The 24,278-nt window shown below is 40.7% G+C and overlaps 1 protein-coding gene across 3 annotated transcripts in view; it reads left to right on the top strand.

The window, feature by feature from the left end:
• Positions 1-19,590, top strand: part of spg7 (SPG7 matrix AAA peptidase subunit, paraplegin) — a 54,830-nt gene extending 35,240 nt beyond the window's left edge. Inside the window, exons 11-18 of one of the 3 annotated variants that reach the window (XM_067998029.1) lie at positions 1,411-1,513; positions 1,790-1,900; positions 2,742-2,857; positions 4,171-4,327; positions 10,512-10,675; positions 11,704-11,781; positions 17,142-17,302; positions 19,191-19,590. In XM_067998029.1, the coding sequence (XP_067854130.1) occupies positions 1,411-1,513; positions 1,790-1,900; positions 2,742-2,857; positions 4,171-4,327; positions 10,512-10,675; positions 11,704-11,781; positions 17,142-17,302; positions 19,191-19,221 (921 nt within the window). In that variant the 3' untranslated portion in view covers positions 19,222-19,590. Of the gene's footprint in view, positions 1-1,410; positions 1,514-1,789; positions 1,901-2,741; positions 2,858-4,170; positions 4,328-10,511; positions 10,676-11,703; positions 11,782-17,128 lie in introns of all 3 variants that reach the window. The other 2 variants (XM_067998028.1, XM_067998030.1) reach the window with 2 other exon arrangements.
• The last annotated feature ends 4,688 nt before the right edge of the window (positions 19,591-24,278 follow it).

Genomic DNA, 24,278 nt, shown 5'->3' with positions numbered 1-24,278 from the left:
GTATCAGATTAGAGTTTGATGTTGCTAATTTTCAATTACTAGGTGTGTCATCTTTAGCCATTTCAAGCCCAGAGACCTTACTTCTCTTTCCCACCACCCCAAACTTCCCTATGCTTTCCTATTCCAAAGGATAGTCACCAGTTGATTGCAGTTCTGTTTATTTGCTGCTTAAGCAGACTTTTAACTCCCTATCAAGGAAGTTCTTTCAATTTATTGTGCTGATACCAAGGTGTACACAATGACAGAACTACAGGACTGGCTTTGTCAGTAATTGGGACTTTGTTTTTCATAACTCAGACTATTTCAGAAGATTTTCTTTTGAAGGATGGTTAATACATTACGTACTTTTCTCACTGTTTTTAACATTCTTTTTATATTTTATGAACTTTGTGCAGTTTACATAGAAAATACAGTTTCTAGATTGTGGGATACATTTTTTTTATTCGTTCATGGGATGTGGGCGTCACTGGCAATGCCAGCATTTATTGCCCATCCGTAATTGCCCTTGAGAAGATGGTGGTGAGTCGATTTCTTGAACCACTGCAGTCTGTGTGTTGTAGGTTCTACCACAGTGCTGTTAGGTAGAGAGTTCCAGGATTTTGACCCAGCGACGATGAAGGAACGGCGATATATCTCCAAGTCGGGATGGTGTGTGACGTGGAGTGGAACATGCAGGTGGTGTTGTTCCCATGTGCCTGCTGCCCTTGTTCTTCTCGGTGGTAGAGGTCACTGGTTTGGGAGGTGCTGTCGAAGAAGCCTTGGTGAGTTGCTGCAGTACATCCTGTGGATGGTACACACTGCAGCCACGGTGCGCCGGTGATGAAGGGAGTGAATGTTTAGGGTGGTGGATGGGGTGCCAATCAAGCGGGCTGCTTTGTCCTGGATGGTGTCTAGCTTCTTGAGTGTTGTTGGAGCTGCACTCATCCAAGCAAGTGGAGAGTATTCCATCACACTCCTTACTTGTGCCTTTGTAGATGGTGGAAAGGCCTTGGGGAGTCAGGAGGTGAGTCACTCGCCGCAGAATACCCACCCTCTGACCTGCTCTTGTAGCCACAGTATTTATGTGGCTGGTCCAGTTAAGTTTCTAATCAATGGTGACCCCCAGGATGTTGATGGTGATGCTGATTACTAAATTGTGGAAGGAGAAAATCATGTTTTTAAAAAGCCAAAAGCCTTTGTCATGGTAGGTAGTTGCTGCAATTTTAACCTTACAGTCTGTGATCATTTTTGATGGAGCACCTCATTCAGCATTTAGCTTGTTTTGTTCAGTAAAACAATAGAAAATTTAAGCTAGTTAGGAACTTGCAGCACCCTCTCAAAATAAACTGAAAAGTTGAACCATGGGATATTTTCATGCGTGTTATTGCACTAGGTGGAGTGGTAAACTGCTTATTTCATTCACGTTTTTAGGAGAGGAAGGAGATTTTTGAGCAACATTTGAAGAGTCTGAAGTTAACTCGCCCAGCCAATTTTTATTCCCAACGATTAGCTGAGCTTGCTCCAGGATTCAGTGGTAAGACTTCAGCATTTACAAATACTGTGCAGGATTTTATTTTTTGTCGGCTGAGCTTAAACTACATTTGTGTACAAGTTGCTGTACTTGTTAGTATAAATTTTCTGAACTTACATATTTCATTAGAAATTTGAGGGTGTGTGAAAAGCTGGACCCAAAATCTGTTATGCCATCCAAAAGTACTAATTTCAATATGTCCTAATATGATACTGAACAAATTCTATAACTTCAAAACTTTTTTAGTTTAGAGTGTACATTAATCTGTCTTCATCCTAGGAGCTGACATTGCCAACATCTGCAATGAAGCAGCATTACATGCAGCCAGGGAAGGGCAGAAATCTGTTGACACATTCAGTTTTGAATATGCAGTAGAGAAGGTCATAGCAGGTATGTCTAATTCTATTGAAGCTTATTATGAAATTTCCTTGGTAAGTAGAAGTGCACCATCACAAAATGTGAAGAGCCATAAAGATTAGGACGGTCCTATGTCTTTGTTCTGTGTTAGTGCAGTACAAGTGTTTATGGGCTGGCTTCTTGAGCATTTAGAAGCTGTCCTAAAGGTCTAATCATTTTCTATTAATTATTTGTGAACCCATGTTAAAATTAGATGAAGTGTGTATAGTCCATTTTTAGACCAAGTACTTGTTTCCCAATAAATTTGTAGTAATGACATAATAGCTTTTCATCGTACTTTTGGGCATTACGCATCAAGTATATAGATTGTACTGGCTATTAGTGTGAACTGACCGAAGCTGCCAACTTAAAAGCTGAATGAAACACCTAAAGGAGAAAAGTGGTTCAAGTAACTTTTTTTGGAAGAAAGAATGTATTCTCGTGAAGTCTCAAATCTTTAATTTTTTTTTTGTCTAGATACGCAATACAGTCATCTTAAAGGAAAAGTTTGCAGGGCTATGGGAACGATCAGGGGAGTGGAATTAATTGGATAGAGCTTTCACAGAGCCGGCACAGGCACGATGGGCTGAATGGCCGCCTTCTGTGCTCTATGATTCTTCTTTGATTCTATGTTCTCAACATTCAAAAGCTCATATTGAATATCTCAGTTTACAGTTCTCAAATTATTATACAAGAACCCCTATTCAGATTTAACAATCGCTGTAAACTGATTATTTGAATAAATTCTAAAAATATCAGTATTGCTCCACATGGCAATACTTGCTTGTTTGGGAAATTTTGCTTAGTTTTGTTCACACTTTCATTTTCTCCTCAGGCACTGCCAAGAAGAGTAAAATTCTTTCCAAGGAAGAACAGAGAATAGTAGCTTTCCATGAGTCTGGACATGTCCTTGTGGGCTGGCTTCTTGAGCATACAGAAGCTGTCTTAAAGGTCTGGTCACTTTTTAAAAAAAATGATGAATCATGTTAACATTAGTTTTGTGTGTGTGTGTGTGTTTGTATATTTTTATATACTATATTATGTAAATATAGTTAGTTGGAGTCTTAAATGACTGCTACTGCTTTTTACAAATATTAAATAGCTTAAACTTATTTTACGCTACCTGAAGCGCTCCTTTGAATCACTGTCTTGCAATGATTCTGAGGTGTCTTTGCTCTGTTTCCTCTAGCTGTATTGTAAGCAGGTTGCTGGGAGGTACATAACAGCAGCTTATGAACAATGATGTGTGTGTATTTCTTCATAGTAGTGCAACTGAGGTTAGGAGCTCGCTGCCATCAAGAAAGAAAGCAATTTGGGAACAACCTCATTGAAGTCAATTAAATGTTATAGATAAGGAAAACTCAGAATATTACTTCAAAGTAGGACAAGAGGTTCTAAATTTAGTAAAAAGTAAATGTTAAACAAATGCAGACAGGCTAGTAGAGGCAAAAACATTAGGACATTTAGAATTGTTGGATACTGTGATGGGGAGAAGAGGGATATGCTTTGATGGTTCAAAAATTTAAATAGTCAGTTGTTTTGAATATCCAGCTTATGTTAGCAGGCTATGGACTGGCAGGACATTGCAGCCAAGTCCAATCCTGTTTTCACCCAATGTTGACGTGCATTTTCCGGCAGAAGCCACAATATAGTAATCGGGAGCGAGAATACTGGTTGATTTTTTTTCCCTCCCTAGCTCAGAGGTGCTGAAGCCTCTGCGCAGACCAGGAATTGAAGCTGGGATAATCTGGTTAATATTGTTTAGAGCTATTAACCCTCTAGACATTTCCAAACAGCTTTATGGCTCTATTAAAACAAATTTTTGTCATGTTTTAAAACCAATAATAAAATCAAGTATGGATCGCCACAATTTTTGATAAATTTCAATTTAGTAAACTTTAAGGAATCGCTAATATGATGGGGGGTTTTGTTTGTACATAGAAGGTTCCGAACCATCGATTTAATTTTCTGGTAAGTTGAGGTAAGTTGTAAATAACTCCGATCTGCTTTCATAGAAACATAGAAAATAGGAGCAAGAGTAGGCTCTTCGGGCCTGCTCCGCCATTCAAAATGATCATGGCTGATTGTCTAACTCAGTACCCTGTTCCTGCTTTTTCCCCATATCCCTTGATCCCTTTAGCATTAGGAAATATATCTATCTCCTTCTTGAATACATCTAATGACTTGGCCTCCACCACCTTCTGTAGTAGAGAATTCCACAGGTTCACCACCCTCTGAGAGTTTTTAATCTTTTTACCTTGTAGGTCTCCATAGCACCACGAACAAATGCTGCACTGGGATTTGCACAGATCCTGCCACGAGAGCAGCACCTTTTTACCAAAGAGCAGCTTTTTGAACGCATGTGTATGGCTCTAGGAGGTCGTGTTGCAGAAGCTGTCACCTTTAATAAAGTCACAACAGGTATAATTTCAACAATCCCAAATCTAAGAATACTTGCATGAGTCTTCTGATCCGTTGATCAGTATTGTGTTCGGTTTTAGGTTAAAGGCTGACATTGAGTTTTTATTCAACTCCTTCCCCTCTCTTCACGCCCTCCCCTCCCCCACCCCCAAGTTATCCAAGTCTCCTCTTCTTTCTCCCACCCACCATGGGCGGAAAAAAACTTATTTTGAAGGTGGACATCTCTTTATTTTTTCCCCTTCACCCATCCGGTTGAGCGGATGGGAGACCTCCTTCCAGTCCTCTACCGAAGCCACTCTGAAACTGGCTACTGGGAAGGCAGCAAATCAGGATGACTTTCCCTCCCTGCTGTATGTGAAAACTATTGGTTATTGCAATGTGCATCTCTCCTGTGATATGCTGAGTTTAAGATCCTGTATCTCGCCACTGTAGAAATAATTTGATGCTTCATCGTGCTGCCCTGCTATTTGGCGGTTTCTTAAGGTCAGTAAACTGTAATTGTTTTTAAAAATCTTGCCAATTTTGCCCCTTTCTCTCTTGAAGACATTGAATTCGTCCTGGCACTAGTTACCTTCCAGTACACTGCACAAGTGGCAATTATTCATGTGAGTGCCTCGAGTATCAGCAGGCTGTTTAATTATAGAGCATCACATAGAGCTTGATCTTGCCCTCATCATTTTCACTTGCGGCCGAATAGTGATCAAGAGCAGGAACCTTGGCCATATTTTCACCACCTCCTTAATTCAGGGGCACGGAGGCCAATTATACCCCTCTACTGCCATCCTAGTTGAGATCCGCAAACTCAACATAAAAGCGAGACTTGCATTTATATAGTGCATTTCACATCCTCAGGATGTAAAGCCAATCAAATACAATTGAAATGTAGCCCCTGTTATTGTATAGGCAGATATGTCTGCCAATTTGCACATAGCAAGGGCCCACAAACAGCAAGTGAGATGAATGATTAATCTGTTTTTGGTGGTGGTAGTTGAGGGATAAATATTGGCTAGGACTCTGGGAAAACTCAACTGCTCTTCAAATAATGCAATGGAATCTTTTACATCCACCTGAAAAGGCAGGATTAACATCTCATCTGGAAGATGACACTGCAAACCATGCAGCACTCCCTCCGTACTTCCTGAACTGTCAGTTTAAATTATGCGCTCAAGTCCATAGTTGGACTTGAACCCATGACCTTCTGACTCATGAGTGGTAACACTGAGCCAAGCTGATATCCAAAATGCACCATGGATATAGAACCTGTGACCTTCCTCAGACAGATCTACTCCCTAGAAGAACTCAGAGTCATCAGTAGAATCCTCAGTGAGATATTTAAACGTATACATTTTTTTAACCAGTCTAAAAATGACTTTAGTTACCTATTCTAAAATAATAGCTTTAATAACAGATGGGTGGAGCAATGGGTAACAGCATTCTTCTTTCACCTCTAGAACCTGGGTTAACTTCAGACCTGGCTAAAAGTCTGACAATTGTACAGATCCGAGGGGAAATGAGCTTGGGCAGCCTGAGTTCACTTTCAAGTGAATACCATTCCACAACATGTAACTACCTGTGATTCATCAGTAATTGGACACTGTAGACCAAAATGGCCTAAGAGAAAAGTGGAAAAGTTACTTTGGTCTCTTCTAAGGTTGGAGAATATGCTACATTGTTTGGTGTAGAATCTTGCAGCACAGAAGGAGGCTGTTCGGCCCGTCGTGCCTGTGCCGGTTCTTTGAAAGAGCTGTCCAATTAGTCCCACTCCCCTACTCTTTCCCCAAAGCCCTGCAAATTTTTCCCCTTCAAGTATATATCCAACTCCCTTTTATAAGTTAGTACTGAATCTGCTTCCAGCACTCTTTCAAGCAGTGCATTCCAGATCACAAAGGTTAGATACTAGACACTCGAAGGAGTTTGGCAGTGCTTAATGGTATACACCTCAATGCAAGGAGTATAGTGAATAAGGCAAATGAGCTAAGGGCACAGATAGACATGTGGAAGTACGATATATTACAGAAACATGGCTTAAATAGGGGCAGGAATGGCGGCTCAACATTCATGGTTACATGATTTTCAGATGAGCTAGAGCGGGGAATAAAAAAGGAGGGGTAGCAATATTGGTTCAAGAAACAATTACGGCTGTGAGGCGGGATGATATGTTAGAGGGATCATCAAATGACATCATATGGGTTGAGCTAAAGAACAAAAAAAGGGGCAGTCACACTGCTGGGAGTGTGCTATAAACCCCCAGTCAGAGGGAGATAGAAGAGCAAATATGTAGGCAAATTTCTGAGAAGTGCAAAAACAATAGGGCTGTAATAGTAGGGGATTTCAACTACCCTGATATTAACTGGGATACAATCAATGCAAAAAGTATAGAGGGCCCAGAATTCTTAAATTGCATTCAGGAGAACTTTTTTAGCCATTATGTAGTAAGTCCAACAAGAGGGGGGGCAGTTCTAGATTTAGTTTTAGAGAATGAAGCTGGGCAGGTGGAAGGAGTATCAGTGGGAGAGCATTTTGGTAGAAGTGATCATAATTCAGTTAGATTTTAGCATAGTTATGGAAAAGGACAAAGATAGAACGGGTGTAAAAGTTCTAAATTGGGGAAAGGCCAACTTTACTAAGCTGAGAAGTGATTTAGCAAAAGTGGACTGGAAACAGGTACTTGAAGGTAAATCAGTAGGTAGCATACAAGGGGGAGAGTCAAGGGGTTCAGAGTAAACATATTCCCACAAAGAAGGGTGGGACTGCCAAATCTAGAGCCCCCTGGATGACAAGGGGCATACAAGGGAAGCTTATGTCAGACACCAAGAGCTCAATACCGCAGAAAGCCGAAAGGTTCTTAATGAATACTTTTGCGTCTGTCTTCGCAAAAGAGGGGAACGATGCAGAGATTGTAGTTAAGGAGGAGCAGTGTGAAATATTGGATGGGATAAACATAGTGAGAGAGGAACTATTAAGGGGTTTAGCATTTTTGAAAGTAGATAAATCGCCAGGCCCGGATGAAATGTATCCCAGGCTGCTAAGAGAAGCAAAGAAGGAAATAGCGGAGGCTCTGACCATCATTTTCCAATCCTCCCTGGCTGCAGGCATGGTACCGTAGGATTGGAGGACTGCTAACATTGTACTATTGTTTAAAAAGGGAGAAAAAGGTAGATCGAGTAATTATAGGCCAGTCAAAAGACAAAATTGTACCCGCCTCTACTACTGCCTCTGGCAGCTCGTTCCAGACACTCACCACCCTTTGAGTGAAAAAATTGCCCCTCTGGACCCTTTTGTATCTCTCCCCTCTCACCTTAAATCTATGCCCCCTCGTTACATAAGGTTAAATCTCATGGGATCCAAGGTGAGGTAGCCAATTGGATACAAAATTGGCTTGACGACAGAAGACAGAGGGTGGTTGTAGAGGGTTGTTTTTCAAACTGGATGCCTGTGTCCAGCGGTGTGCCTCAGGGATCGGTGCTGGGTCCGCTGTTATTTGTTATTTATATTAATGATTTGGATGAGAATTTAGGAGGCATGGTTAGTAAGTTTGCAGATGACACCAAGATTGGTGGCATTGTGGACAGTGAAGAAGGTTATCTGGGATTGCAACGGGATCTTGATCAATTGGGCCAGTGGGCCGATGAATGGCAGATGGAGTTTAATTTAGATAAATGTGAGGTGATGCATTTTGGTAGATCGAATCGGGCCAGGACCTACTCCGTTAATGGTAGGGCGTTGGGGAGAGTTATAGAACAAAGAGATCTAGGAGTACAGATTCATAGCTCCTTGAAAGTGGAGTCACAGGTGGATAGGGTGGTGAAGAAGGCATTCGGCATGCTTGGTTTCATTGGTCAGAACATTGAATGCAGGAGTTGGGATGTCTTGTTGAAGTTGTACAGGGCATTGGTGAGGCCACACTTGGAGTACTGTGTACAGTTCTGGTCACCCTATTATAGAAAGGATATTATTAAACTAGAAAGAGTGCAGAAAAGATTTACTAGGATGCTACCGGGACTTGATGGTTTGACTTATAGGGAGAGGTTAGACAGACTGGGACTTTTTTCCCTGGAGAGTAGGAGGTTAAGGGGTGATCTTATAGAAGTCTATAAAATAATGAGGGGCATAGATAAGGTCGATAGTCAAAATCTTTTCCCAAAGGTAGGGGAGTCTATAACGAGGGGGCATAGATTTAAGGTGAGAGGGGAGAGATACAAAAGGGTCCAGAGGGACAATTTTTTCACTCAAAGGGTGGTGAGTGTCTGGAACGAGCTGCCAGAGGCAGTAGTGGAGGCGGGTACAATTTTGTCTTTTAAAAAGCATTTGGACAGTTACATGGGTAAGATGGGTATAGAGGGATCTGGGCCAAGTGCAGGCAATTGGGACTAGCTTAGTGGTATAAACTGGGCGACATGGACATGTTGGGCCGAAGGGCCTGTTTCCATGTTGTAATTTCTATGATTCTATGATTCTATAGACTCCCCTACCTTTGGGAAAAGATTTTGACTATCTACCTTATCTATGCCCCTCATTATTTTATAGACTTCTATAAGATCACCCCTTAACCTCCTACTCTCCAGGGAAAAAAGTCCCAGTCTGTCTAACCTCTCCCTATAAGTCAAACCAGCAAGTCCTGGTAGCATCCTAGTAAATCTTTTCTGCACTCTTTCTAGTTTAATAATATCCTTTCTATAATAGGGTTTTCTTTGGAACAAGGGAAGCTGAGGGGAGATTTAATTGAAGTATATAAAATTATGACTGGACTAGATAGTGTGGATAGGGAGGACCAATTTCCCTTAGCAGAGGGGTCAGTGACGAGGGGGCATAGATTTAAAGTAATTGGTAGAAGGATTAGACTGGATCTGAGGAGAAATTTTTTCACCCAGAGGGTGGTGGGGGTCTGGAACTCACTGCCTGAAAGGGTGGTAGAGGCAGAAACCCTCAACACATTTAAAAAGTATTTGGACGTGCACTTGAAGTACCGTAACCTACAGGGCCAAGTGCTGGAACGTGGGATTAAGCTGGATAGCTCTTTTTCAGATGGCACGGACACGATGGGCCGAATGTTCTCCTTCCGTGCCGTAACTTTCTATTAGTCTATCGTAACAACTCGGTACATTTAAAAATATATATAATGTACATTTATTAAATTCCTCTTTTATCAGAGGAGTTAATCTATTTAATAGCGAAACCTTTTTTGCAGACAGAAGATTTTGAAAAGAAGTTAAGCTATTATATGATATCATACGGTGTAATTTCTAAGGTCCCATTTGCTCAAGTAACACTCTTTTTCATTCCTGGACAGGATACAAGAAAAAGTTAGTTGCCTGATGGGCAGAGCCACTCTCCCCTTCTGCTTTCAGTGTTTCTTTTGCCATCGCAACCATCCATGTCTCTTATTGATACTAGAGTGCTCAGTGTTCTTTGGTTCTTTTTTCCTTCATTTTCCATTCTCTGCACACTTCTTTCTTTTCCTACATCCCCACTGTGTTGAAATCAAGATTAATTGCAGTGTCTTACCCTATCCTTTTCCAGGACCTCAAAGTTGTGGAACTCCTTATCTCCCTAGTCTTTCCTTAATAACACAATCTTAAGGTTTTTTAAAATCTAAGCTGAGAGTCACCTAATCACTTCCTGATTTACCTTGTCTTCTCTTTTTTTATTTTTTTTAACTTTGGTGCTGTTTGCACTATAGGCCTTTGCCCTGCACCAACTTTCTCAGTAAGTAGAAACAGAAAATTGCACAGATTGGTTAATGCTCTTTTGTGTCCTGTTCCATATATAATGATTTCATGAGCGAATTAGTGATACCCTGGGATATGCGTATGTGCCTTTGCAAGTTATAGGAGTAGATCATCCACCTACTCTATTTTGGGAATTGAATGATACCTCAATGAGTGAAAAACAAAACAATGTGAATTAAAAGGAATAATAAAGGTGCCTATGTATAATATCACCAGTTTTTACCACTAATTCTGTTGTGGATTTTTTTTGTTTGGGAGAGCATTTTGTGCTCATCAAGATGTGGGAATTTTTTGGGAGTTGCCCATTGGAGAAGCTATTTGCTTTTCTAGAAGTGACATAACTGATTTTTTGTTGTTGTTGTATCCACAAAAATTAACTGGATCTACTTGGAAGCCAAAATAAGAATACATACGCTAACCTCCTGGACTTAGGTGATATAATGCTTAATATGCAGGTGCTCAGGATGACTTAAAAAAAGTTACAAAAGTAGCTTACTCCATGGTGAAATGCTATGGAATGGTTGAAGCAATTGGACACATCTCATTCCCTGATACAGAGGAGATGGGGACAATTGGTCGACGACCCTTCAGCCAAGGACTTCAGCAGCACATGGATCATGTAAGTTTTAAAGTGATGTAGGATCACAAAACTTATCTTTTTACCATTTTCCCTGTATAGAGAATGTATGGTTGGGGTGAGGAGTGATGAGATTAGGGAAAATAAGAATTGATTGAGGTGAGGTCGCAAACTTTGCTAAGAATAAGCATGAATAAGGGGTGGCTTAATTTTTGAAAGCCACAGGTTCTTTGTAGTGTGGTTAATTTTATTCTAAACAATAGGTCTATGTGAATAAGTGTCTTTTTAAATTAACTTTCTTTTGCTGTTGATCTGTATATACTAATGTAAATTCTAGGCATTAATCCCATCTTATTTTAAAGCAATTGCAGAAGCTTACTGAAACCATAATGTAGTATAGGCACAAATATGCTTATGCACATGTAGATCTTGACTTGTAATGTTACTTGTATATGACTTCTTAAATAGTGATCATGTATCTGTAAGATTACTCCCAAGCCTTACAAAATGACCCTATTGTATTCCTACACTGTTTACCTAATGAGATTGTGAGCTTAATCTATAAATTAATATCAAGACAAATTAATTTTCCTGGTGAATCGTGTGTCTCTGTGTGTTTCGTGATATAGTAGAAGACTTTCAGGATCGGGCCTTCTGAAGTAATTATTTTTGGTGTGAAGTGAGTGTTTAAATTCCCAAATGCTGTCTCCTGCTACCCTGTTTTCTTCAACAGAGAGAAGGAGCCAGACTAGCAATTTTCCACAGTTGTGATAGTGCTGTTTTGTGTTTGGCTGACAGGAGTTGTGATGCCTTAGTATTTATTGGATTGTGATGAGAGACAATTTACAAGCTTCAATGTTGATAATGGTTGGTTGATACTTCTATTTTGAAATTATTGGAATCTAAGTTGATTTTACTAATGATACCATGGTGGTAAACTAACTCAAGAGGTGAGTTGAGTAGATATTTCATTGTGAAATGAGTTTGCATCACTGTCATAACTTTAATTGACAGATATGCCCAATAATTGTCTTTAATGCACCTCTTCACTGATTTTCTTAATTCTTTAGGAAGTCCAATTATTGGTGGCTCGTGCTTATAAGTATACAGAGAAGCTCCTACTGGATAACCGGGACAAACTTCTTGCAGTAAGTTACTACTTCTCCCCCAGTAGAAAAGAGAGAGGAAGGAAAGAATATTTTAAATGTCTTAAAATAAACTTCCTTTTGTGTCTCCTCTGGGGGAAAAAACTCTTCTCCCAAGTCACTTACAGCTGCACTTTCAAATTCTGAACTGTCTAACCTTTGGCCCTCCATTCACTGACATTTCCACAGCTACCGATCTACTCATTCATACCGTCACCTCCACCTTTGATGTCCTTGTCCCCATTAAAACCATTACTCTCTCTCACCCTGGTCGTTCCCCCTGGTATGGCCCTCGTTCCGCTCCCTTAAGTCCAAGGGATGCAGACTTGAACGTTTATGGCGGACAATTGGTTTAGCCATTCATCACCAGATCTGGCTGGATCACATAAATCTATCTGCTCACCTGATCATCCTGGACAGTGTAGAGGGATATTCCAGGATCATCCTTGAATGTAAAGATAACCCCTGGCTTCTCTTCACTACAAACCGTCTTGAACCCCTTTCCCCTACCCCTTCCACCCTCACCTCCAACAAAAAGTACAAGAAGCTCATAGACTTCTTTGTCACTAAGGTTGAGGCCATCTGTTCAGCTGCCTCTGCCGCTTCTCTCCTTTCCCCTAGCCTACCAAGCCAAACTTCCCCTATAGTTCCCTCCCTGCCTTAGCCCTGAACTTGCATCTTTCTCTAGTTTATCTCCTATCTCCCCTCATTCCCTCTCTGAGCTCATCTTGACCATGAGACCCACATCCTGCTCTCTCGACCCTATTCCTACCAAACTGCTGACCACCCAACTTCCCTTCCTGGCCCCCATGTTAGCTGATATTGTTAACGGTTCCCTCTCCTTCAAATCTGCCATCGTCACCCCCCTCCTCAAAAAAAAAACGGACCCTCAACCCCTCTGTTCTTGCAAACTATTGCCCCATCTCCAATTTCCCTTTCTTCAAAGTCCTTGAATGTGTTGTCATGTCCCAAATCCGTATCCTTTTCTGCAACTCCATGTTTGAATCCCTCCAAACGGGTTTCTGCCCCTGCCATAGTACTGAAACGGCTCTAATCAAAGTCACAAATGAAATCCTATGTGATTGTGACCGTGGTAAACTATCCCTCCTCATCCTTCCCTACCTGTCTGCAGCCTTTGACACGGTTGACCACACCATTCTCCTCCATTGTCTAGCTGGATGGGACTGAGCTCGCCTGGTTCCAGTCTTATCTATCCAGTCATTGCTAGAGAGTCACCTGCAATGGCTTTTCTTCACGCTTCTGCACTGTTACCTCTGGAGTCCACTAAGGGTCTACCCTTCGCCCCCTCCTATTTCTCATCTACATGCTGCCCCTCGGCAACATCATCCGAAACCACAACATCAGATTCCACATGTACGCTGGTGACACCCAGCTCTATCTCACCACCACCTCTCTTGACCCCATCCACTGTCTCTCATTTGTCACACTGCTTGTTTGACATCCAGTACTGGATGAGCAAATACTTCCTCCAACTAAATATTGGAAAGATTGAAGCTATTATCTTTGGTCCCTGCCAAAAACTCCGTTCCCTGGCCACCGACTCCATCCCACTCCCTGGCCACTGTCTGTCTAAGGCTGAACCAGACCATTTGCAACCTTGACATCCTATTTGACCCTGAGATGAGCTTCTGACCACATATTCACTCCATCACCAAGACCGCCTACTTCCACTTCCTGTAACGTTGCTCGTCTCCACCCCTGCCTTAGCTCCTCTGCTGCTGAAACCCTCGTCTATGCCTTTGTTACCTCCTAGACGCGACTACTCCAATGCTTTCCTGGCTGGCCTCCCATCTTCCACCGCCATAACCTTGAGCTCATCCAAAACTCTGCTGCCTGTATCCTAATTTGCACCAAGTCCCATTCTCCCATCACCCTGTGCTCGCTGACCTACATTGGCTTCCAGTCCGGAAATGCCTCGATTTTAAAATTCTCATCCTTGTTTTCAAATTCCTCCATGGCCTCATCCCTCCCTATCTCTCTAACCTCCTCCAGCCCTACACCCCTTCAAGATCTTTGCGCTCCTCCAATTCTTGCCTCTTGCGCAATCACCGATTTTAATCGCTCCACTGTTGGTGGCCGTGCCCTCCCTAAATCTCTCTGCCTCTTTACCTCTCTCGCCAAGCTTTTGGTCACCTGTCCTAAAGTCTCCTTATTTGGCTCCATGTCATATTTTGTTTAATAACGCTCCTGTGAAGCGCCTTGGGATGTTTTACTATGTTAAAGGCACTATATAAATGCAAGTTGTTGTCGTTCTGCAAGGAACAAGAGATTCTAATTTGTGCATATCACAAATAAACTGCCTGATGGTGACATACCATTTTGGGTTTCCTGATCAGGAGAGACCCAATTAGATGAAGTATTCAGGTTATTCGTCATTTGGTGGAAGTGTTCTTAATTGTAGTAGTAACTGGCATCCAGGATGTTGATCCTGGTGTAGTGAGCATTAAGCTGAATATTTGGTGGAACTACAGCTCTGATCTATACTGGAACTGTTCACTGCTTTTATGCCACGATTAGCACCCATGGCCAGGAAGGTCATCAATCCACATGCTTAATACTGCCCAGCTAAAGATGGCCTCGGTAGATATCTTTTCAGTAACTCTTTTTCTGGTGGAGACTTGAGATTGCAGATCTCCAGCGGGTTACTTTTACAGAGATAAATAAGAATACCTAAGCTCAGGAAGAAGTCATTTTAAATTTCACTTACTGTTCCTGTAGGGTAATACTGAAGATTAAAAGTTATTTCTCATGCACTCCTCCCTGGCCGCCACACCTACTGAATGTTCTTTACAGTTTGAAAACACAGTACACTTTCTAAAAAAAAAATCTGTCAAATTACATTTCTATAGCTAAGCATTATCTACAGGAAACACTATCTAGTACAGTCTGGATTTACTATTATCTTGTAAAGTGAGATTAGGTTAAAAAAAATCTCAGCTAAATGCTATGGGGGAGGGGAAAATTGAAACAAACCATCTCCTTTCTGCATGCAATTTTCTTAATTATCTGTTTTATTTATCCAGGTGCAGCTTTTGAAGTCCCCTCAGATCTCTGGGAAGAGAGAGCACCTGTGTAATTTCAAAAGCTACACCTGCAAAAAGTAAAATTTGGCCCGTTTTAAGTACCGGAATAAGAATGTACAAGTTTAATTTTTTTTCCCAGCGCTTACTGGGTGGGGGTTGAAGGTTAACCCTTACTGGTACAGTCCCCACTGCTTACACTGTCCCTGCTTATCCCGGACAGCCACCTATATCTGACAAATGGCACTAACCATTTGCCATTACCACAAGTGTCAATTACAAAGGTGCCGCTTAAACCATATTAAGAGCGCTGACTATTTTGGGCAGTTCAAGCAGCTGTTCGTACCTAAAGTGTGAATACCTGTCATTAAGTCCTTTCAGGCAGCCCCTGGTGACAAAGCTTGCTGGAAACTCGAGCTGCATTTACAATACCTGCTGTAGTGGTGAAACTGACCAGACTGCTTGGTACTTCAGCCCATTCAGCTCCGAAGCTGAATAAGGCAAAAAGTTTCCACTTTGCATAGCTCGTCTGTAGCCAGGAATATTTTGCTCAAATATAATTTTTAAAAATGAACAATATAGAAGCCCAGAATTCCTCTCCATGTCACCAACAGCAAATTCTGACTAGAAGCAGGAGAGATGAGGACAGACCACCTATAAAGGGCTAATTCCTGACTGCTACTTTGGAGAATCACCTCCGTGAGAAAGAGAGAGGGGGTGGAGATCGGAACTCAAATCTCAAAGCTGACAGCAACGTTAAGTTTTAATTTCTGAAGTTGTCCAAATTCTGCTTACAATACAGTGGTCACCATGTATAAGTGGGCAAATTGCATTAGCATGAACGCACCCACTATAAACCATGGGGACTGTGCTAAGAAGAAATAGTACTTCCAGGTGTAATTGGAGTGTGAATGAAAACACAGCCAGCAGTGCGCATTCCTATATTTGATCTATAAAATAGTCAAAAGCTGGGCTGATCACATCAAAATAATTTTTTAGTTTCATCATCCAACCTTTTGCAGTGAATTCCTAGCAAATAAATTGTTTTAATGGCATAATCACAAACTCTCTAAGAAGGGGACATAAACTCAAGCTGAGAGAAAAGAAGGTGAACTAATTTAGACTTAACTGCTTCACGTAGACGGAGGGAGGTGACTGTCTGATAAATAAGAGGTGGATTATGTCCGCAAATTCAAAAAGGAGCCAATTTAGTTTTGTTGAAAGAAGGGTATGACATACAATAAAGTTTGAACTTTAGGACTGGCCTGATGGACTGTAATGGTCTGTTCTGGTGTTGTATATTTCCATGTTCTTGATGAAGCCTTTTAATGACTTTTAATGTCATTCTGTTTTCCAATTCATGAATCACGTGGAATCTGAGTTTTTTGAATAAGCAATAAAATGTTATAACTACCGAGTTTCTTGATGGTGTAGAAAAGTTTAAACCAACAGAATGAGATGCCCAGCACCTGCCTAAAAATGTTAAGTTTAATGTTGTTTAAAAGTGCTCTTTGAAGGATAACCAAAGGATTCAAATTAGTGGATCTATTCAAGGAGCATGCACTGCTGAGATCCCTCCATTATAGGAATGTGGAAACAAACTGTGTTTTAAAAAAAACACATTGTGCTAATCTGTAGCAATTTTTTCTCCCTTTACCAATATTTTTCCTTCACTCCTGAAGGCGTTTACTTCTAATGGGTACAGTTCCACAGGCATCAGTTCACCTGTCACCTTGCCTAAGAGCTGTTATTCATGTATGGACCCCGATGGAGAACATTGTCAGGCTATTTAACTGCAGTGGCATTACAGCCCAGCCGATCCTGTCTTTACATAATGTCCATATGTGCAGTTCAGCTGAGGTCGCTGGGTAGCAATCCAAGAGTGAGAACCCTGGCTTTCTTTGTTGTCCCTCGCTCAACCAGGGACGCTGAGACCACTACCATCACCTCTACCGATATCAGGTATCTTACCCATTCTGTGTGGCTCAGGTACCTTTAGGTAAATTCACAGAGCCATTGGGGGAAGCTCTGTGGTATTCTCACAGGTTAATATCCTTATATAAGGATGACTTGCCATTCTAACAAAACTAGTTCAGGAACTTGAATATTGCAGGACATGGTCAGTTTTAATTGTCCCAAAAGGGGTCTGTCTAATTCATACTTTTACTCTTTGATATGTTAGTTTAAATTCTACCAAAGATAATTACACTTAAATTGTATTGTTTCATTTAATCTTAGTTTTTGGACCTAAAGAATGGTAATTTGAATTATGACTTTATATTTATAATCTTTTATTCTAAGTTCTCTAGTTTTAAATTTTAGCTTGCAAATGCACTCGTGGAGAGAGAAGTTCTAAATTATGATGACATTGAAGTACTTATTGGCCCTCCACCCTTTGGCCCAAAGAAAATTATACCACCTCAGAGCTGGGTTGAAGCTGAGAAAGATAAACAAGATACAGGAGAGGATGGACCTCCAGCAAGGCATGTACAAGATGATGAACAAAACTTGCATCCAGTTTAAACTGGTTAAAAAAACTATGTGAATGCTGTTGGATTGTAAAAATAAAGGATGGACAGTTAGAATTTTGGTGGAATTGGGATTACAAGAACCAAAGTTGATGAATATCCACTTTGGGACAGTTGATGGAATTACAGTTTGATTGGTGTTAACTATTGATGGACACACCTCAGTTAATCTAATCAAATTGAACATAAGTGCTGCTGTGTACCATAGTGGTTAGGCACAATGTATAATTAATATTCAATTACAAAAACTGCTTTTCATGCTCTTTAATGTAATAGATTGTGTTTTTAGTAAACACTGCTTGTGTTTATCAAAGTATTTTAGTAATATGCAGCGACTGTGTTTGCCCAGCTAAAAATAATACTGTGGCACAATATTGAGGTATCCCAATCGTATATTTTAGCTGCATAATGTTTTGTTATATGATAGTTAGGATTAAACTAAAACTTAGGGTACTGAAGGCTGACTATGAACTGTTGGAATTACATTGGTCTTGTGGTTTGAATACAGCTTTAAAAAGAAAAGCCTGTAGCTTTTTTTCCTCTCCCAATTTTCTTCCTATCTCTGAAGTTACTGACTCATGCTGGAATATGGTTACACAAGCACCTGCAGCCCCTTGCCAGTTCTACCAAATAGCCATTCTTCTTGTTTGAGTTTAGTACTTACCAACGTGGGTCATTGGATAACAGTCGAAAGTGGGAAACCTGTCCAATTTCCCCTCCAACCTGGGCACACTGTAGCCAAGTTTAATGCTCCAGGTGCTGTCCTGATTGAGTGGCTAATTCTGCATAAGATTAGGGATCAAATCTAGGAACTCCCTGGTCTGTATAGTTTATTAACATATTGATCAGTGCCTTTACCGGCTAGGCCAACTGGGGAGCTGAGGCTGTAATAAGGGATTCAGATGGTGATGAAGCTGTAATTTCCTGGAAAGTACTTTTAGGTAAATAGTGGCTGTCTCCAGTGGTGTATGAGCATCAAATATTGTATCTTTTTATAAATGACTGGGTTCTGTGAAGTTATATAAAAAGGTTGACAATCTGACTTCCACAGAATTTGAGTGAATCAACTTGAAATATTGCGATTTGTCAGTTTTGTTTTCTATATTAAACATGCTCTTTTTTTGGTTTCATGAAAATTGTCTTCCAAGATACTTTTATGAAATCACTAAAGTAGGGTGGATACATATAAATGCAAGTTTGTTCAATATTTCATAATTATTCTGACTGCATTTAAATACTAGACCTTAACCTGTTCCCCTAAATTTTCTCCTTATGAAGATGCTGACTCGTGCAAGAATGGTTCCATTGCATGGACTGCCCTCTGCTGCTTTCCCCAATTGGCCATTCTTTGTGTCAACCTAGATAGTTGGTGTCAGGCAGGCTATTTTACCTTGAAGGGCACTGCAGCTGAACATTGCCGTACGCAACATCTTCATGTTCACTTTTCAGCATGGATTACTGGATAGCAATTAGGAGTAGGAACCTTGGTTGTTCTCATCTATCTTTTTGTTTTCCACCCTTGTAGCCTGGGGCCACTTAGACCAAATTTGTAATCCTCTCTGCTGTCCTGTTTCAGCAGCTAGTGAAACACATGAAACGCTGAAAATGTAACCACCCTGTACTGTATGTTTCACTGCCACGTCACATTGTGACATTGTGCATTGAGCCCACAGGGGAACCCATACTAGGGGGAAAAAAAATACAAGTGTCGTACAGAAAAGTGAGCTTTTCGCTGTCCAATATTTGGAGATCATTGCATTTCATATAAGAGCCAATTGCAGCAGATGTTGCTGATATATTTTCAGCACCTTTTCAGTAATGTTTTTTGTTTTCTTTCATTCAGGAACAAGTTTTCCATAATTTTTTTGGACTAGGACATGGACTTGTATGTTAGTTACTCCATCAGTAAATGGATGATGAATAAAAATTGTTTTTACCACAACAGATGATTTCCAATGATCAAAATGCTTAGTTTTTAATACATTTGTCTGTAAATTGTGTTCAGATGTATTAGCGAATGTTTGTACAGTCTGATAAATCATTTAATATTTGTCATTGTAAAATATGTGCTATTATACCAATGCTTCGAACGCACATTGAAGTTTATTAAATTGAGTCTCTATTCCTAAGGTTACTAAAATACTGTTCAAAACACACAGTGCATATATAGGATATTTGAATGTCCTTGAGTACGTTTTTTTTCAACGGAGTACTGCAAAATCTTAAAATATTAAATTGTTTAAAACCACTTCAGATATATTGAATTCCTGCCGTGTTATACTTTCTGGTTAAAGAGAATCTTTTGATTAATAACATAGAAACATAGAAAATAGGAGCAGGAATAGGCCATTCGGCCCTTTGAGCCTGCTCCGCCATTCGATATGATCATGGCTGATACCATATTTCTGCTTTCTTCCCATACCCCTTGATGCCTTTTGTGTCTCGAAATATATCTAGCTCATTCTTAAATATATTCAGTGACTTTTCCTCCACAGCCTTTTGTGGTGAGAATTCCACAGGTTCACCACCCTCTGAGTGAAGAAATTTCTCCTCATCCTACCCCGTATCCAAGGAAACATCTAGTCTAGCCCTGTCAGAATTTTATATGTTTCAATGAGATCCCCTCTGAATACAGGCTGAGTCGACCCAATCTCTCCTCCTACGACAGTCCTGCCATCCCAGGAATCAGTCTGGTGAACCTTCGCTGCACTCCCTCTATGGCAAGTATATCCTTCCTTAGGTAAGGAGACCAAAACTGCACACATAACCTGCATATAAAGGTGCAAAATGGTAGGAAACCACCTTCCTTCGGATGAGACATTAAACTGAGACCCTGTCTTTACCCTACGATGGACATGAAAGATCCCATGGCACTATTCAAAGAAGAGTAGAGGAGCTTCCCCCCCAGTGTCCTGGTCAATATTTATCCCTCAACCAACATCACCAAAACAGCTTATCTGGTCATTTATCTAATTGCTGTTTGGGGGACCTTGCTGCGCACATTGGCTGTTGTGTTGCTCTACAATTGCAACAATGACTACATTTCAAAACACTCCATTGGCTGCAAGGTGCTTTGGGATGTCCTGAGGTTGTGAAAGGTGTTAATGGGGCAGAAATTGCTTGGAGTGGTGAACTAACAGTGCTCGCCGTTTCATAGATTTACACTAACCCATTTAATTACTACGGTCTTTCCTTCGGGCACTTCCTCGAATAGGAAGCGGAGTCGAGCCCAGTGTCTGTTCAAACAAAGCTAGGACCTGTGGGATAAGCGAGAGGATCACGCTGTCCCCTCGACCAATCAGATTGCAGCATTTTTGACCGGCTCCAAAACTGTTTCTGCAGGCTTCCAACATGAAAACCCGAAAGCGAAAGGTACAACATTGAAATCATTGTAAAAACAATTATAGACAACAAAAAAAAGAGGGTAAGAAATAATTGAATTAAATAAGACAGATGGGAAAAGTTTTTTTTAAAAAAATTTTAATGACCGAAAACTCTTAAAATAAGGAGTAATGAGACTCTATATTTTTAAAAGTTAATGACTGCCAAACAACTAAAAATTATGAATTATCATGCTATTAAAACTTAGTTTAGACCTGGTATTTTTAAGCTTACCTATTTTGTGACGATATTAGTTACTTTCCAACTGGGCAAATGAGCACGTTGGCACTTTTTCAATGATTTCCCTGATTTCAGCAGGTGGTATACCTTTAAATCGAAGCTGTCATATCGCCGGCAAACCAGTAGGAGCAAGTTCTGGATTCTGTGTTTCACTGCGCGTGTACGAGCGCTGGAATTTGCTCCTCCCTTTTGCCACCAACAACGGTGAGCGCTGTTGAACTCAACATTATTTTGCAAGCAATCTCTGCCCTGTTATAAATGCAAGTTATTCTTTGTCCATCATTTTATGCTCTTTTGCAGCTGTGTCTAATGATTAAAATATCTTATCCTTGATGGTCCTTGTCCATACACACCAGAAAGATCCCAGGTTCAATTACTGGCCTGGACTGAGTTCACTCTCGGGTGAATTATTGCATCCTGGCTAACAGGTCAGGCAGCATTTGTGCTGAGAAAGGTAGGGTTAACGTTTCAGGTCAACAAAAAGTTGAAACGTTACCCCTACCCTCCTCTCTCCTGACTGTATGTTGCTAGCATTTGCTGTTTTTAGTTCATATTTCCAGCAGCTGTAATATTTTGCTCTTTGCATAACTCACCTCCCTGGAATCTGAAGGGGAAAGAAAAAATCTCCAACTCCTGATTGCTATTTAGTGACTGTATAGGAAACTGTGTCTGTTGAGGATATGGACAGGCTGGTGGCACGGGCGGACACATGGCAGATGAAATTTAATGCAGAAAAATGAGAAGTGATATGTTTCGGTAGGAAGAATTAGGAGAGGCAATATAAACTAGAGGGCACAACACTAAAAGAGGTACAGGAACAGAGATCTGGAGGTATATGTGCACAAATTGTTGAAGGTGGCAGGGCAGGTTGAAAAAGTGGTTAAGAAAGCATACAGGATCTTGGCCTTCATAAATAGAGGCATAGAGTACAAAAGTATGGAAGTCATGATGAACCTTTTATAAAACGCTAGTTCAGCCACAACTGGAGTATTGTGTCTAGTTCTGGGCACCACACTTCAGGAAAGATGTGAAGGCCTTAGAGAGGGTGCAGAAGAGATTTACTAAATGATTCCAGGGATGAGGGACTTTGGTTAAGTGGATAGACTGGAGTAGCTAGGGTTGTTCTCCTTGGAACAGAGACGGTTGCGAGGAGATTTCAGAGGTATTCAAAATCATGAAGGATCTAGACGGAGTAGATAGAGAGAAACTGTTCCCATTGGCGGAAGAGTCAAGAACCAGAGGACATAGATTTAAGGTGATTGGCAAAAGAACCAAAGGTGACATGAAGAAAAACTTTCTTTACAGAGCGAGTCGTTAGGATCTGGAATGCGCTGCCTGGGGTGGGGGGGTGGTGGAGACAGATTCAATCATGGCCTTCAAAAGGGAACTGGATAAGTACTTGAAAGGAAAAAAATTGCAGGGCTACGGGGAAAGGGCAGGGGAGTGGAACTAGCTGGATTGCTCTTGTATAGAACCGGCGTGGACTCGATGGGCCAAATGGCTTTCTTCTGTGCTGTAACCTTTCTATGATTCTATGGAGATGGTGGTTGAGGACAGAATTGGCTCTGCTGTGATGCCCTAAGTTCAAAAAGCCTGCCAGTAGTCACTGCCTAGGTTCCACGTGAAGAATTGTCACATGGGCAAGGCATGGCAATGCTGTTTGTATCAATAGGCTGCACCAGCATGAATCATTGCCCTTGGAAGAAAGAACATTTTCTTGGCGAGAGGGGAAATAAAAGTGAGAAATATACAATTAGGATATATTAGACAGTGATAATAGGCTACTTGTCTGGAGCATTACATCTAAGCTCCATCTTTGCCTTACACATGCATTTCCAGCACCATGAATCATGAGTGGGAATCCTGCTCCGTTTTGTTATTTTTTTCCCCCTCTCCATTCCTCTTCCAAAGCCTACACTCACTAATACCAACTGCAGCATCTCAGTAGTGCTGCCTCATTATTAAGCCTAGGAACAAACGTGGGCTCTTTTTGCTCCATGTGGTTCAGCAAATTATACCCAAGTTTTCCATTTAAAAAAAAAATCAAGTACAAGCATAGCACAGCACTGCACAGTTAAGATTTTTTTTGTTTTGCACGCAGGAGATAAAGGTCTTTAGCTGAACCCCACCCTCTTCTTTGATTGCTGGAGGCACTAGAGACCTTGGGGTCAATGTACGACACAAAATGAACCCTAAAAGCTCAAAGCACCAGATTAGAAAGAGAACTGAGACAGGTTGAGCTATTTATGTGGCGGTTGAACTTCTTTCAAACAATATAAAAGATTTGTTCAATTTCAAAGGATTACACCAGAGTAGAACAGGTGCTGTTGAGCAGGCATGATATAATTAAATGAATAAGGGGGGGGGGGGGTGCAGGAGGGAGGGTTCAGGTAAGGGTAAATTTAGAATTCTAAAGAGAAAAGTCAAGACTAGAGCAGGGTAGTGATTTGGGTAAAAACAAGCAGTGTGTGTTTGGGAGGAATAGAGTTTAACAAAGGTAATAGGTCATTTGTGACTAAGGTAACATCAGGGAAAAATAGTAAAAAGTTAATATTAAAGGCGCTATATCTGAATGCACAAAGCATTCAAAACAAGATATTTGAATTAATAGCACAAATAGAGATAAATGGGTTTGATCTAGTAGCCATTACAGAGAAGCGGTTGCAGGGTGACCAAGGTTGGAAACTAAATATTCCAGGGTACTTTTAGAAAAGATAGACAAAATGGAAGGGGAGGCGGGGTAGCCGTGATAAAGGATAAGGTAAAGGCAGTAGTGAGAAAGGATCTTAGCTCAGAAAATCAGGATGGGTGGAAATACTGGTGGGAGTAGTTTATAGGCCCCCTAACAGTAGTTATGGTGTTGGACAGAGTATAAATCAGGAAATTAGAGGAGCTTGTAACAAGGGAAATGCAATAATTGTGGGGGACTTTAATCTTCGTATTGACTAGGCAACCCAAATTGGCAAAAGTAGTTTGGAAGACGAGTTCATGGGATTCATTTGAAACAGTTTCTAGAACAATATGTTGAGGAACCAATTAGGGAACAGGCTATTTTAGACCTAGTATTGTGTAATGAGATAGGGTTAATTAGTAATCTTGTAGGTAAGGATCCTCTGGGGATGGGTGATCATAATATGATAGAATTTCATATTAATTTTGAGAGTTATGTAGTTTAGTCCAAAACTAGGGTCTTAAATTTAAACAAAGCCAAATATGTAGGTATGAGGGGTGAGTTGGCTAAGGTAGATTGGGAAATTAGATTAAAAGATATGATGGTAGATAAGCAACGGTGAACATTTAAAGAAATAAT

Source organism: Heptranchias perlo, chromosome 16 (genome assembly GCF_035084215.1).
Source record: "Heptranchias perlo isolate sHepPer1 chromosome 16, sHepPer1.hap1, whole genome shotgun sequence".
In the NCBI taxonomy this organism is placed as follows: domain Eukaryota; kingdom Metazoa; phylum Chordata; class Chondrichthyes; order Hexanchiformes; family Hexanchidae; genus Heptranchias; species Heptranchias perlo.
This window is presented reverse-complemented; position numbering and strand designations above follow the sequence as displayed.